At 42.3% G+C, this 15,870-nt stretch overlaps 1 protein-coding gene across 1 annotated transcript in view; it reads left to right on the forward strand.

The window, feature by feature from the left end:
- LOC120021171 (FRAS1-related extracellular matrix protein 2-like) overlaps window positions 1-3,918 on the forward strand; it is a 128,603-nt gene extending 124,685 nt beyond the window's left edge. The window contains exon 5 of the mRNA XM_038964809.1: window positions 3,266-3,918. Within this exon, the coding sequence (XP_038820737.1) occupies window positions 3,266-3,918 (653 nt within the window). The remainder of the gene's footprint in view (window positions 1-3,265) is intronic.
- Window positions 3,919-15,870: the final 11,952 nt, after the last annotated feature.

Consider the following 15,870-nt stretch of genomic DNA (forward strand, 5'->3'; position numbering starts at 1 on the left):
AGATAGGTATATATATATAGATAGATAGATACAGTAGATAGATACAGTAGATATATAGATATATATATATATATATAGATAGATAGATACAGTAGATAGATACAGTAGATATATATATATATATATATATATATATATATATATATATATATATATATATATATATATATAGATAGATAGATAGATACAGTATATAGATAGATAGATACAGTAGATAGATACAGTAGATATATATATATATATATATATATAGATAGATAGATAGATAGATAGATAGATAGATAGATAGATAGATACAGTAGATAGGTATATATATATATAGATAGATAGATACAGTAGACAGATATATATATATAGAGATAGATACAATAGATAGATATATATATATAGATAGATACAATAGATAGATATATATATATATAGATAGATACAATAGATAGGTATATATATATAGATAGATACAGTAGATAGATATATATATAGATAGATACAATAGATAGATATATATATATATAGATAGATACAATAGATAGATACAGTAGATAGATATATATATATATAGATAGATACAGTAGATAGATATATATATATATAGATAGGTATATAGATAGATACAGTAGATAGATATATATAGATAGATACAGTAGATAGATACAGTAGATAGATAGATAGATAGATAGATAGATAGATAGATAGATAGATAGATAGATAGATAGATAGATACAATAGGTAGATACATACATAGATTCAATAGATAGATACAATAGGTATATATATAGATAGATACAGTAGATAGATATATATATATATAGATAGGTATATAGATAGATACAGTAGATAGATATATATATATAGAGATAGATACAATAGATAGATATATATATATATAGATAGATACAATAGATAGATAGATAGATAGATAGATAGATAGATAGATACAATAGGTAGATACATACATAGATTCAATAGATAGATACAATAGGTATATATATAGATAGATACAGTAGATAGATACAATAGGTATATATATAGATAGATACAGTAGATAGATATATATATATATATAGATAGATACAGTAGATAGATATATATATATATATAGATAGATACAGTAGATAGATATATATATATATATAGATAGATACAATAGGTATATATATAGATAGATACAGTAGATAGATATATATATATATAGATAGGTATATAGATAGATACAGTAGATAGATATATATAGATAGATACAGTAGATAGATACAGTAGATAGATATATATATATATAGATAGATACAGTAGATAGATATATATATATATATATAGATACAGTAGATATATATATAGGTATATAGATAGATACAGTAGATAGATAGATATATATATAGATAGATACAGTAGATAGATATATATATATATATATAGATACAGTAGATATATATATAGGTATATAGATAGATACAGTAGATAGATAGATATATATATATATAGATACAGTAGATAGATATATATATATATAGATATCTGTGGGCGTGTTTTTCAGCGGCAAGGACTGGGAGACTAGTCAGGATAAAAACAAAGATGAACGGAGCAAAGTACAGAGAGATTGTTTATGAAACTGGCTACAGAGCACTCAGGGGGAACATTCACCTTCAAACAGGACGACAACCCTAAGCACACAGCCAAGACAACGCCGGAGTGGCTTCGGGACAAGTCTCTGAATGTCCTTGAGTGGCCCAGCCAGAGCCTGGACTCGAACCCAATCGAACATCTCTGAAGAGACCTGAAAATAGCTGTGCAGCAACACTCCCCATCCAACCTAACAGAGCTTGAGAGGATCTGCAGAGAAGAATGGGAGCAACTCCCCAAATACAAGTGTGCCAAGCTTGTAGCGTCATACCCAAGAAGACTCAAGGCTGTAATTGTTCCCTAAGGTGCTTCAACAAAGTACTGAGTAAAGGGTCTGAATACTTATGTAAATGTGACATCATATTTTTATTTGTATAAATTAGCAAAGAAATCCAATAGGTTTTGCTTTGTCTTTTTGGGGTATTGTGTGTAGATTGATGAGGGGGGGAAAAAACTATTTAATGTTTGAGTAAAAATGTAGCATAACAAAATGTGATAAAAGTCAAGGGGTCTGAATACTTTCCAAATACACTGTATCGTTCATGCCATGTTACCTGGCTACTCTCTAACAGGATAGCCTTCTAAAAAGGCATTTATTTTCATCTTTTTTCATTGTTGTCAAAATGAAAGCATTGTCAAAGAGGCTACTGACCTGTGATCTGGGCTGCCTGTCAGACAAACCATTCAAGTGATGTAATTTGGCGGCGACGTGCCTGGCAGATACACTACATTACCAAAATGTTGTGGACACCTGCTCCTCAAACATCTCATTTCCAAAATCTGGGGCATTAATATGGAGTTGGTCCCCCCCTTTGCTGCTATAACAGCCTCCACTCTTCTGGGAAGGCTTTCCACTAGATATTGAAACATTGCTGTGGGGACTTGCTTCCATTCAGCCACAAGAGTATTAGTGAGGTCCGGCACTGATGTTGGGCGATTAGGCCTGGCTCGCAGTCGGCGTTCCAATTCATTCCAAAGTTGTTGGATGGGGTTAAGGTCAGGGCTCTGTGCAGGCCAGTCAAGTTCTTCCACACACCGATCTCGACAAACCATTTCTGTATGGACCTCGCTTTGTGCACGGGGGCGTTGTCATGCTGAAACAGGAAAGGGCCGTGCCCAAACTGTTGCCACAACATTAGAAGCACAGAATCGTCTAGAATGTCATTGTATGCTGTAGCGTTAAGATTTCCCTTCACTGGAACTAAGGGGCCTAGTCCGAACCATGAAAAACAGCCCCAGACCATTATTCCTCCTCCACCAAACTTTACAGTTGGCACTATGCATTCGGGTAGGTAACGTTCTCCTGGCATCCACCAAACCAGATTTGTCCGTTGGGCTGCCAGATGGTGAAGTGTGATTCATCACTCCAGAGAACGTGTTTCCACTGTTTCAGAGTCCAATGGCGGCGAGCTTTACACCGCGTCAGCCGACGCTTGGCATTGCGCATGGTGATCTTAGGCTTGTGTGCCGCTGCTCGGCCATGGAAACCCATTTTATGAAGCTCCCGATGAACTGTTCTTGTGCTGACGTTGCTTCCAGAGGCAGTTTAGAACTCGGTAGTGAGTGTTGCAACCGAGGACAGACGATTTTTACATGCGCTACGTGCTTCAGCACTTGTTGGTCTTCAGCACTTGTTGGTCTTCAGCACTTGTTGGTCTTCAGCACTTGTTGGTCTTCAGCACTTGTTGGGGTATCCACGGCCATGGAGGGGGCATCCACGGCCATGTAGGGGGCATCCACGGCCATGGAGGGGGCATCCACGGCCACGTAGGGGGCATCCGCGACCACGTAGGGGGCATCCGCGACCACGTAGGGGGCATCAGCGACCACGTAGGGGGCATCCGCGACCACGTAGGGGGCATCCGCGACCACGGAGGGGGCATCCGCGACCACGGAGGGGGCATCCGCGACCACGGAGGGGGCATCCGCGACCACGGAGGGGGCATCCGCGGCCACGGAGGGGGCATCCGCGGCCATGTAGGGGGCATCTGCGACCATGTAGGGGGCACCCGCGGCCATGTAGGGGGCATCCGCGGCCACGTAGAGGGCACCCGCGGCCATGTAGGGGGCATCCGCGGCCACGTAGAGGGCACCCGCGGCCACGTAGGGGGCATCCGCGGCCACGTAGGGGGCATCCGCGGCCACGTAGGGGGCATCCGCGGCCACGGAGGGGGCATCCGCGGCCACGTAGGGGGCATCCGCGGCCACGGAGGGGGCATCCACGGCCATGGAGGGGGGCAAGTCCCCGGTGGCACCAGGAAGTGTTTGTTCTCTTGGACTGTCGACAATCAGCAGTGAAAACTCCTTCGAATCTGCTGGGGACTCGCGTGCTATTAATTGTATAATCTGTGACATGTTCCTAGTGGAAAGGTCCGATGGATACCTTCATTTGTGAAAAACGTATTGAACTTGATGCAACTAAAGAAAAGATTATTACTCTTCATGAATAAGAATTCTATGAGACTATCGGCATTTTTTAAATGCTTCCTATCAAATCATCCAATAGGATCATGGTGGAACCTTCCTGGACTATGATCAATTTCCACCACTGCACCCCTCTACTAGCTTGAACCAGAAAATGGCTGCTCATTGTTCGACTCCAGGTGAGCGTAAATGGATGCATGTCGGAACCATAATGACGGAGAATAATTGTTCTCGGTGCGCCTTCCTTCTTCCCCTGCGTCCAGACTTAAGACTTTAAAATCGGTTTGAGCCCCTGTACAAGCTGTCTTCTGCTGGGGGATGGATGTTCCCTCCATGGCTGTGGATGTCCCTCCAGCTACCTCTCCCTGTCCTTGTCAATCAACTGCCTGGTCACAGCCTGGATGACTGCGGCCCCACTGCGCTGGGCCCTGCTCTCTGGATCAGAGCTCTTTCCCTTTGGCTGTTGTGGCCTGCGTCTCAGCAGCCCTTGTCTCAGGTGAGTTCTGTGGCTCTGGCCTCGCAATCAGCTTTGAGATACGGCAGAGGCCGGATCATTCCGGCTATTGTGACAGGGAGTTCGATGTTGAGGCATGTATCTATACCTGAGGCAAAGACTTTGTGTTTTCCTGGGGTCAAAGGTCAGGATTTCACCAGGTTGCTTCCCGAGGGTGTGAGTCAGTCACCGGGAATGATACTGTCACGGTTCATGTGGGGTCAAAGTTCAGGATATCACCAGATTGCTTCCTGAGGCTGTGCGTCAGTCACCGGGGGCTGATACTGTCACGGTTCATGTGGGGTCAAAGTTCAGGATATCACCAGGTTGCTTCCTGAGGCTGTGCGTCAGTCACCAGGGGCTGATACTGTCATGGTTCATGTGGGGTCAAAGTTCAGGATATCACCAGGTTGCTTCCTGAGGCTGTGCGTCAGTCACCGGGGCTGATACTGTCATGGTTCATGTGGGGTCAAAGTTCAGGATATCACCAGGTTGCTTCCTGAGGCTGTGAGTCAGTCACCGGGGCTGATACTGTCACGGTTCATGTGGGGTCAAAGTTCAGGATATCACCAGGTTGCTTCCTGAGGCTATGAGTCAGTCACCAGGGGCTGATACTGTCATGGTTCAGGTGGGGTCGGAGGGCAGCTCAGAACAGCTGATGATGAATCTCAAAGAACTGATTGGGTCACTACTTGACACCAACAAATGCCTCATAATATCTGTCCCTCTGCCCTTCCGTAACCGTGGCATTGAACGGTTCAGCTGACTTGTAGCCCTCCATAACTGGCTACGAGACTATTGCAGCTCTGTGTAACATTTATTGACAATTTTGATACCTTGTGGCAGTGGTGGAAAAAGTACCCACTTGTCATACTTGAGTAAAAGCAAAGATACCTTAATAGAAAATGACACAAGTAAAAGTGAAATTCACCCAGAAAAATACTACTTGAGTAAAAGTCTAAAAGTATTTGCTTTTAAATATACTTAAATGTCAAAAGTAAATGTAACTGCAAAAATATACTTAAGTATCAAATGTAAAAGTACAAGTATGAATAATTTCAAATTGCTTATAATAAGCACATCAGAAGGCACCATTTTCTTTATTTTTATGGATAGACAGGGGCACACTACAACATGCAGACTGTCACGCCTTGACCTTAGAGAGCCTTTTTATGTCTCTATTTGGTTTGGTCAGGGTGTGATTTGGGGTGGGCATTCTATGTTTTTGTTTTCTATGATTTTGTGTTTCTATGTTTTGGCCGGGTATGGTTCTCAATCAGGGACAGCTGTCTATCGTTGTCTCTGATTGGGAACCATACTTAGGTAGCCCTTTTCCCCCCTTTCAGTGTGTGTTTGTGGCACTATAGCCTTAAGCTTCACGGTCGTTTTTTGTATTGTTTATTGTTTTTGTCGGCGTCATCCTAATTAAAAGGAATATGTATGCTTACCATGCTGCGCTTTGGTCCTCTTCATCCGACGGCTGTGACACAGACATAATTTACAAACAATGCATTTGTGTTTAGTGAGTCCTCCAGATCAGAGGTATGTTCTCCTGATAAGTGAGTGAATTTGACAATTTTCCTGTCCTGCTTTTGGGTGTCAGGGACAATGTATGAAGTAAACAGTACATTCTTTTGTTTAGGAATGTAGTGGAGTAAAAGTTGTCAAAAATATAAATAGTAAAGTACAGATACCTAAAAAAACTACAGTACTTAAGTAGTACTTTAAGTTAAGTAAAAATACTTTAAGTACTTTACACCTCTGCCTTCTGGATACAAAGCTTGTATTATAAGGAGGATGGGAGCCTCTTTAGTGTCCTTTCATAACTGTGACCTTAATTGCCTACCGTCTGTAAGCTGTTAGTGTCTTAACAACCGTTCCACTGGTGCATGTTCATTAAGTGTTTATGGTTCATTGAACAAGCATGGGAAACAGTGTTTAAACCCTTTATAATGAAGATCTGTGAAGTTATTTGGATTTTTACGAATTATCTTTGAAAGACCTGGTCCTGAAAAAAGAGACATTTCTTTTTTTTGCTGAGTTTGTCTACAGGTTCATTTGCCTCACCTAAAGCCCGTTCTAGCGTGATGCTGCAATAGACCACCAAGTGCTAACAGTCAGTTTTTAGATAACGTGTGTGAAATGCTTGATAATGTATGTGATATCAATAGAGGTAGATTTTCTGGGTAATTTAAATATTGACTGGCTTTCATCAGGCTGCCCACTCAAGAGAAAGCTTCAAACTGTAACTATTTGTTGGTCCATGATGTGTAATGAGGAGCAACCATTGACACATTTATGAAATTGCTTATTACAGTTACTAATAAGCATGCGCCCATTAAGAAAATGACTGTATAAACGGTTAAATCCCCGTTGATTGATGAGGAATTGAAAAATTGTATGGTTGAGAGGGATGAGGCAATGGAATAGAAAAGAAGTCTGTCTGTACAACCGATTGGCAAACGTATATCAAATTGAGAACTCATGTGACTAAACTGAATAAAAGGAAGAAGCAACTACACTATGAAACAAAGATAAATGACATAAAGAATGATGGTAAAAGCTTTGAAGCAACTTCAATTACATTCTGGGCAAAAAGGTAAACTCCACTCCATCATTCATTGAATCAGATGGCTCATTCATCAGAAAACCAACTGATATTGCCAACTGCTTTAATGATTTTTTCATTGGCCAGATAAGCTAGCTTTGGCATGACATGCCAGCAACAAACGCTGACGCTACACATCCAAGTATATCTGACCAAATTATGATAGACAAGCAGTGTCATTTTGAATTCTGCAAAGGAAGTGTGGAAGAGGTGAAAAAAGTATTGTTGTCTATCGACAATGACAAGCCACCAGGGTCTGACAACTTGGATGGAAAATTACTGAGGATAATAGCGGACGATATTGCCACTCCTATTTGCCATATCTTCAATTTCAGCGTACTAGAAAGTGTGTGCCCTCAGGCCTGGGGGGAAGCAAAAGTTATTCCCTACCTAAGAATAGTAAAGCCCCCTTTGCTGGCTCAAATAGCCAACCAATCAGCCTGTTACCAACCCTTAGTCAACTTTTAACAAATTGACAAAAGACTTTCAGCACGCTTATAGGGAAGGACATTCAACAAGCACAGAACTTACACAAATTGATGATAATTGGCTGAGAGAAATTGATGATAAAAAGATTGTGGGGGCTGTTTTGTTAGACTTCAGTGCGGCTTTTGATATTATCGATCATAGTCAGTTGCTGGTAAAACATGTGTGTTATGGCTTTACACCCCCTGCTATATTGTAGATAAAGAGTTATCTGTCTAACAGAACACAGAGGGTATTCTTCAATGGAAGCCTCTCCAACATTATCCAGGTACAATCAGGAATTCCCCAGGGCAGCTGTCTAGGCTCCTTACTTTTTTCAATCTTTACTAACAACTTTGCCACTGGCTTTGAGCAAAGCCAGTGTGTCTATGTATGCGGATGACTCAACACTATACACATCAGCTACCACAGCGACTGAAATGACTGCAACACCTAACAAAGAGCTGCATTTAGTTTCAGAATGGGTGGCAAGGAATAAGTTAGTACTAAATATTTCAAAAACTAAAAACATTGTATTTGGGACAAATCATTTACTAAACCCAAACCTTAACTACATCTTGCAATGAATCATGTGGTAATTGAGCAAGTTGAGGAAACTAAACTGCTTGGAGTACCCTGGATTGTAAACTGTCATGATCAAAACATATTGTCGCAACAGGAGCTAGGATGGGGAGAAGTATGTCCATAATAAAGCGCTTCTCTCCATTCTTAAACAGCGCTATCAACATGGCAGGTCCTACAGGCCCTAGTTTCTACCTTCTTAACAGCACTATCAACATGGCAGGTCCTACGGGGCCTAATTTCTACCTTCTTAACAACACAATCAACAAGGCAGGTCCCACAGGGCCTAATTTCTACCTTCTTAACTTCTTCTGGCTGCAAGCCCGACGTCGGTACACTTATGACAACAGCCAGCTCAAGTGCAGGGCGCGAAATTCAAAATATATTTTTTTAAAGTATTTAACTTTCACACATTAACAAGTCCAATACAGCATATGAAAGGTACACATCTTGTGAATCCAGCCAACATGTCCGATTTTTAAAATGTTTTACAGCGAAAACACCACGTATATTTATGTTAGCTCACCACCAAATACAAAAAAGGACAGACATTTTTCACAGCACAGGTAGCATGCACAAAGCCAACCTAACTAACCAAGAACCAACCAAACTAACCAACAAACAACTTCATCAGATGACAGTCTTATAACATGTTATTCAATAAATCTATGTTTTGTTCGAAAAATGTGCATATTTCAGGTATAAATCATAGTTTACATTGCAGCTACAATCAGAAATTGCACCAAAAGCAGACAGAATAATTACAGACACCAACGCCAAATACCTAAATACTCATCATAAAACATTTCTGAAAAATACATAGTGTACAGCAAATGAAAGACAGGCATCTTGTGATTCCAGACAATATTTCCGATTTATCAAGTGTTTTACAGCGAAAACACAATATAGCGTTATATTAGCTTACCACAATAGCCAAAAACACAAGCCCTTCCCCAGCAGTAAAAGTTAGCGATCGTAACAAACCAGTAAAATAATTTTTGACTAACCTTGATTTTCTTCATCAGATGACAGTCCAATAACATCAGGTTATACATACACTTATGTTTTGTTCGAAAATGTGCATATTTAGAGCTGAAATCAATGGTTATACATTGTGCTAACTTAGCTACTTTTTCCCACAACGCCCAGATTTTTTTCGGACACTTTTTCTGACACACATATTCTGACCAAATAGCTATTCATTGTCACGATCGTCTTTGGGTGAGAGAGAGGACCAAGGCGCAGCGCGTGAAAAATACATCTTCTCTTTATTATAAGAAGGTAAACGAAACAAAACAACAAACAGATGACCGTGAAGCTATAAATACAAAATGGTGCTGACACTGACCATTACACACTGACATAGACAATTACCCACAAAACAGCTAAAGCCTATGGTTGCCTTAAATATGGCTCCCAATCAGAGACAACCATAACCAGCTGTCTCTAATTGAGACCCAATTCAGGCAACCATAGACTTTCCTAGACACCTACACTGAACACTAAACCATCTACTCTACTAAACCCCCTAAACCATACAACACCCTAGACAATACAAAAACACACAAACTTCCCCATGTCACACCCTGACCTAACTAAAATAATAATGAAAACAAAGATAACTAAGGCCAGGGTGTGACATTCATAAACATAACTAAAACATACATGTTGTATAGGAAATGATAGATCCATTAGTTCTTAATGAAATCGCAGTGTTAGAATTCTAAAAAATAACTTCATTACGACATCCAGCTTCGGTATAGCTAGAGTACCCAAAAGTTGGGCGCCCAAGACTAGTTCACATGTACGACAGATATATGAAATAGCATCATAAAATGTTTCTTACTTTTGCTGATCTTTCATCAGAATGTTGGACAAGGGCTCCTTTGTCAAGAACAATCGTTGTTTGGATTTAGAACGGCCACTTTCCCTCTCGATTTAGCAAGCACACTAGCCAAGTGGCACGAATCTCTCCATCGTCAACAAAGTCAGAGAACGGAACACGGCAAAACTCCCGAAAAAATGTCAATAATCTGATTAAACTATATTGAAAAAACATACTTTATGATGATATGGTCAAATGTATCAAATAAAATCAAAGCCAATAGTAGTCGCCTATAACGGCAGCTAAACAGAAGGCAAATCCAAGTCCCTCTTCGCGCTCTCCAGAAAACCGGAAATGGGGGACACGTCATACAAAGAGCTTGTATTCCACTTCAGACCAAGATAAACACTACATTTCTTCTCTCACCGCCTCTTGACATCCAGGGGAAGGTCTATGAAGTGCACGTATACTAATACGTATCATGCCCATTTATAGGCAGGACCTAGAAGAGAGCATCGATTTCAGACTTTCCACTTCCTGGTCAGGAAGTTTGTGCCAAATGAGTTCTGCTTGACTCACAGATATAATTCAAACGGTTTTAGAAACTAGAGTGTTTTCTATCCAATAGTAATAATAATATGCATATTGTACGAGCAAGAATTGAGTACGAGGCCGTTTGAAATGGGCACCTTTATCCAAGTTACTCAATACTGCCCCTGCAGCCAGAAGAAGTTAACAACACTATCAACATGTCAGGTCCTACAGGGCCTAATTTCTACATTCTTAACAACACTATCAACAAGGCAGGTCCTACAGGGCCTAATTTCTACCTTCTTAACAACACTATCAACATGGCAGGTCCTACAGGGCCTAATTTGGTCGCACCTGGTCTGCTGTTCAGTCGTGTGGTCAGGAAAATTGCAAATGGCTCAGAACAGGGCAGCACAGCTGGCCCTTAGATGTACACAGAGAGCTAACATTAATAATATGCATGTCAATCTCTCCTGGCTCAAAGTGGAGGAGAGATTGATTTCATCGCACCCTGTATTTGTGAGTGGTATTGACATGTTGACACCCATGCATACCCCACATGCCATCAGAGGTCATGCCATCAGAGGTCATGCCTTCAGAGGTCATGCCTTCAGAGGTCATGCCTTCAGAGGTCATGCCATCAGAGGTCATGCCATCAGAGGTCATGCCTTCAGAGGTCATGCCATCAGAGGTCATGCCATCAGAGGTCATGCCTTCAGAGGTCATGCCATCAGAGGTCATGCCTTCAGAGGTCATGCCATCAGAGGTCATGCCTTCAGAGGTCATGCCATCAGAGGTCATGCCATCAGAGGTCATGCCATCAGAGGTCATGCCATCAGAGGTCATGCCTTCAGAGGCGCACAGTACAACATATATCCATGACTACATGGAACTCTATTCCACATCAAGTAACTTATGCAAGCAGTAAAATTAGATTTTTAAAACAGATAAAAATACACTTTATGGAACAGCGGGGACTGTGAAGCAACACAGCTGGGCACAGACACATGCATACAAACACACAATAACATACGCGCTACACACACACGTACACATGGATTTTGTGTTGTAGATATGTGGTAGTAGAGTAGAGGCCTGAGGGCACACACTCAGTGGGTTGTGACATCTGTTGTGAATGTATTGGAATGTTGTTAAAAATGTATAACTGCCTTAATTTTGCTGGACCCCAGGAAGAGTAGCTGCTGCCTTGGCAGGAACTAATGGGGATCAATAATAAACCCCAGGAAGAGTAGCTGCTGCCTTGGCAGGAACTAATGGGGATCCATAATAAACCCCAGGAAGAGTAGCTGCTGCCTTGGCAGGAACTAATGGGGATCCATAATAAACCACAGGAAGAGTAGCTGCTGCCTTGGCAGGAACTAATGGGATCCATAATAAACACCAGGAAGAGTAGCTGCTGCCTTGGCAGGAACTAATGGGGATCAATAATAAACCCCAGGAAGAGTAGCTGCTGCCTTGGCAGGAACTAATGGGGATCCATAATAAACCCCAGGAAGAGTAGCTGCTGCCTTGGCAGGAACTAATGGGGATCCATAATAAACCCCAGGAAGAGTAGCTGCTGCCTTGGCAGGAACTAATGGGGATCCATAATAAACCCCAGGAAGAGTAGCTGCTGCCTTGACAGGAACTAAATGGGGATCCATAATAAACCCCAGGAAGAGTAGCTGCTGCCTTGGCAACAGGAACTAATGGGGATCCATAATGAACACCTAGAAGAGTAGCTGCTGCTTTGACAGGAACTAATGTGGATCCATAATAAACCCCAGGAAGAGTAGCTGCTGCCTTGGCAGGAACTAAATGGGGATCCATAAAAAACCCCAGGAAGAGTAGCTGCTGCCTTGGCAGGAACTAATGGGGATCCATAATAAACCCCAGGAAGAGTAGCTGCTGCCTTGGCAGGAACTAATGGGGATCCATAATAAACCCCAGGAAGAGTAGCTGCTGCCTTGGCAGGAACTAATGGGGATCCATAATAAACCCCAGGAAGAGTAGCTGCTGCCTTGACGGGAACTAATGGAGATTCATAATAAACCCCAGGAAGAGTAGCTGCTGCCTTGGCAGGAACTAATGGGGATCCATAATAAACCCCAGGAAGAGTAGCTGCTGCCTTGGCAGGAACTAATGGGGATCCATAATAAACCCCAGGAAGAGTAGCTGCTGCCTTGACGGGAACTAATGGAGATTCATAATAAACCCCAGGAAGAGTAGCTGCTGCCTTGGCAGGAACTAATGGGGATCCATAATAAACCCCAGGAAGAGTAGCTGCTGCCTTGGCAGGAACTAATGGGGATTCATAATAAACCCCAGGAAGAGTAGCTGCTGCCTTGACAGGAACTAATGGGGATCCATAATAAACCCCAGGAAGAGTAGCTGCTGCCTTGACAGGAACTAATGGGCATCCATAATAAACCCCAGGAAGAGTAGCTGCTGCCTTGACAGGAACAAATGGGGATTCATAATACATACAAATACAGTGTCTGCCTCTGAGTGCAATGAACGTCGGTGTGACCCTGGACAACACCCTGTCGTTCTCTGCAAACATCAAAGCAGTGACTCGGTCCTGCAGGTTCATGCTCTTCAACATCCGTAGAGTACGACCCTGTCTGGACTACTGCAACTGGCTGTTGGCTGGGCTCCCCGTTTGTGACATCAAAAAGCCGCAGCCCTACTGGTGTTCAACCTTCCCGAAGTTCTCCCATGTCACCCCATTCCTCTGCACACTCCACTGGTTTCCAGTCAAAGCTCACATCCACTATAAGTCCAGAGTACTTGCCTACGGAGGCGCAGGTAGTGTAGTGGTTATTGCGTTGGGCCAGTAACTGAAAGCTTCCTGGATCAAATCCCCGAACTGTCAAGGTTAAAATCTGATGTTCTACCCCTGAACAAGGCAGTTAACCCACTGCTGCTGTGGCTCTCAGATCTGCATACCCACACATGCAGTCAGAGCCATGTCCTGGTATTCAGGGCTCTACTGTCCCTCCATCAGGTCCTAATGGCCTGGTACTCAGGGCTCTATTGTCCCTCAATCAGGTCCTAATGGTCTGGTACTCAGGGCTCTATTGTCCCTTCATCAGGTCCCAATGTCCTGGTACTCAGGGCTCTATTGTCCCTCCATCAGGTCCCAATGTCCTGGTACTAAGGGCTCTTTTGTTCCTCCATCAGGTCCTAATGGCCTGGTACTCAGGGCTCTATTGTCCCTCCATCAGGTCCTAATGTCCTGGTACTCAGGGCTCTATTGTCCCTCCATCAGGTCCTAATGGCCTGGTACTCAGGGCTCTATTGTCCCTCCATCAGGTCCTAATGGCCTGGTACTCAGGGCTCTACTGTCCCTCCATCAGGTCCTAATGTCCTGGTACTAAGGGCTCTTTTGTTCCTCCATCAGGTCCTAATGTCCTGGTACTCAGGGCTCTATTGTCCCTCCATCAGGTCCTAATGTCCTGGTACTCAGGGCTCTATTGTCCCTCCATCAGGTCCTAATGTCCTGGTACTAAGGGCTCTTTTGTTCCTCCATCATGTCCTAATGTCCTGGTACTCAGGGCTCTATTGTTCCTCTAATAACTGATATCAATGCAAATGCAATCAAAAATCACATCAAACACATCATCAAAACAGTATCCTGCTGTTAAAACTCACCGTTACATGCTGACCACACTGCTCGCTTTGCAAAATAAATGTACACATACATGTTATTCAATCATTCCACCCAAACTGCTTGTGTGTGTCAATGAACATCTGCGTAGACAGGTGCTAAAATAGAACTTGGTTCGATTTTCGATGCTTAATGCTCTGCAAGTCCCACCTCTCTCATTTGTTTTTTTTGGAGCATATTCCCACCTGGGTAATTGAAAGCTGAGCTGAGGTCCACACTCCAGTCCAGTTGGTGGTGGTAATGCACCTTAAAGTTGGTTGCCAATCGCCATATAAAGTCCAAAGAAGAAGAAGAGATTACTTGAAACTAACTAGGTTCCCTCTTTTATCTGTGGATTAACTGTCGGAGTAAAGAACACATCATTTTGTGTGATTTCAAATTGGTTCAAAATTCTACAAAAATCCAGGAGAAAAAAAAAGGACCTTGTGCATTTCAGGCTAGCTAAATGTCATGAATTTCAACCTGGGTGTCCTGATCGCGTCTGTTGTGGATGGACAACATCAACATGCGTGCCATGGCGCATGCGGATGCACGAGCACGCCCGGTGTGGTCAGTATGTTCGGCTACATTGTTTGGCCTCACCTTGAGAACAATCCGTTTGAAGAAAGTAGTCCAACAACAGGTTGAAACAGTGGAAAATATTATATAACTTTATTGAACACACCGTTTTAAACATTTACAGTGCAGGGTGGAAAAAGTATGTGAAAATATGGTCGTTGTGGGTGTTGTTTCAAAAGTCGAACACAACGAATTGGCGTTTTTCTAAGGTGATGATGAATTCAAAGCGTTTAAGATGTCGCATGTAGAACAGCCATTACAGTGGCAAGAAAAAGTATGTGAACCCTTTGGAATTACCTGGACTTCTGCATAAATTGGTCATAAAATTTGATCTGATCTTCATCTAAGTCACAACAATAGACTTCTTAAACTAAAAACACACAAACAATTATACGTTTTTATGTCTTTATTGAACACACCGTTTAAACATTCACAGTGCAGGGTGGAAAAAGTATGTGAACCCTTGGATTTAATAACTGGTTGACCCTCCTTTGGCAGCAATAACCTCAACCAAATGTTTTCTGTAGTTGTGGATCAGACCCGCACAACGGTCAGGAGGAATTTTGGACCATTCCTTTTTACAAAACTGTTTCAGTTCAGCAATATTCTTGGGATGTCTGGTGTGAACCGCTCTCTTGAGGTCATGCCACAGCATCTCAATCGTGTTGAGGTCAGGACTGACTGGGCCACTCCAGAAGGCGTATTTTCTTCTGTTGAAGCAATTCTGTTGTTGATTTACTTCTGTGTTTTGGGTTGTTGTCCTGTTGCATCACCCAACGTCTGTTGAGCTTCAATTGGCGGACAGATAGCCTTACATTCTCCTGCAAAATGTCTTGATCAACTTTTGAATGGATTTTTCCGTCGATGATAACAAGCTGTCCAGGCCCTGAGGCAGCAAAGCAGCCCCGAAACATGATGCTCCCTTCACCATACTTTACAGTTGGGATGAGGTTTTGATGTTGGTGTGCTGTGTCTTTTTTTATCCACACATAGTGTTGTGTGTTCCTTCCAAACAACTCAACTTTAGTTGAATCTGTCCACAGAATATATAGCCAGTAGCGCTGTGGAACATCCAGATGCTCCTTTACAAACTT

This window comes from Salvelinus namaycush, chromosome 26, assembly GCF_016432855.1.
Source record: "Salvelinus namaycush isolate Seneca chromosome 26, SaNama_1.0, whole genome shotgun sequence".
NCBI classification, from domain to species: Eukaryota; Metazoa; Chordata; class Actinopteri; order Salmoniformes; family Salmonidae; genus Salvelinus; species Salvelinus namaycush.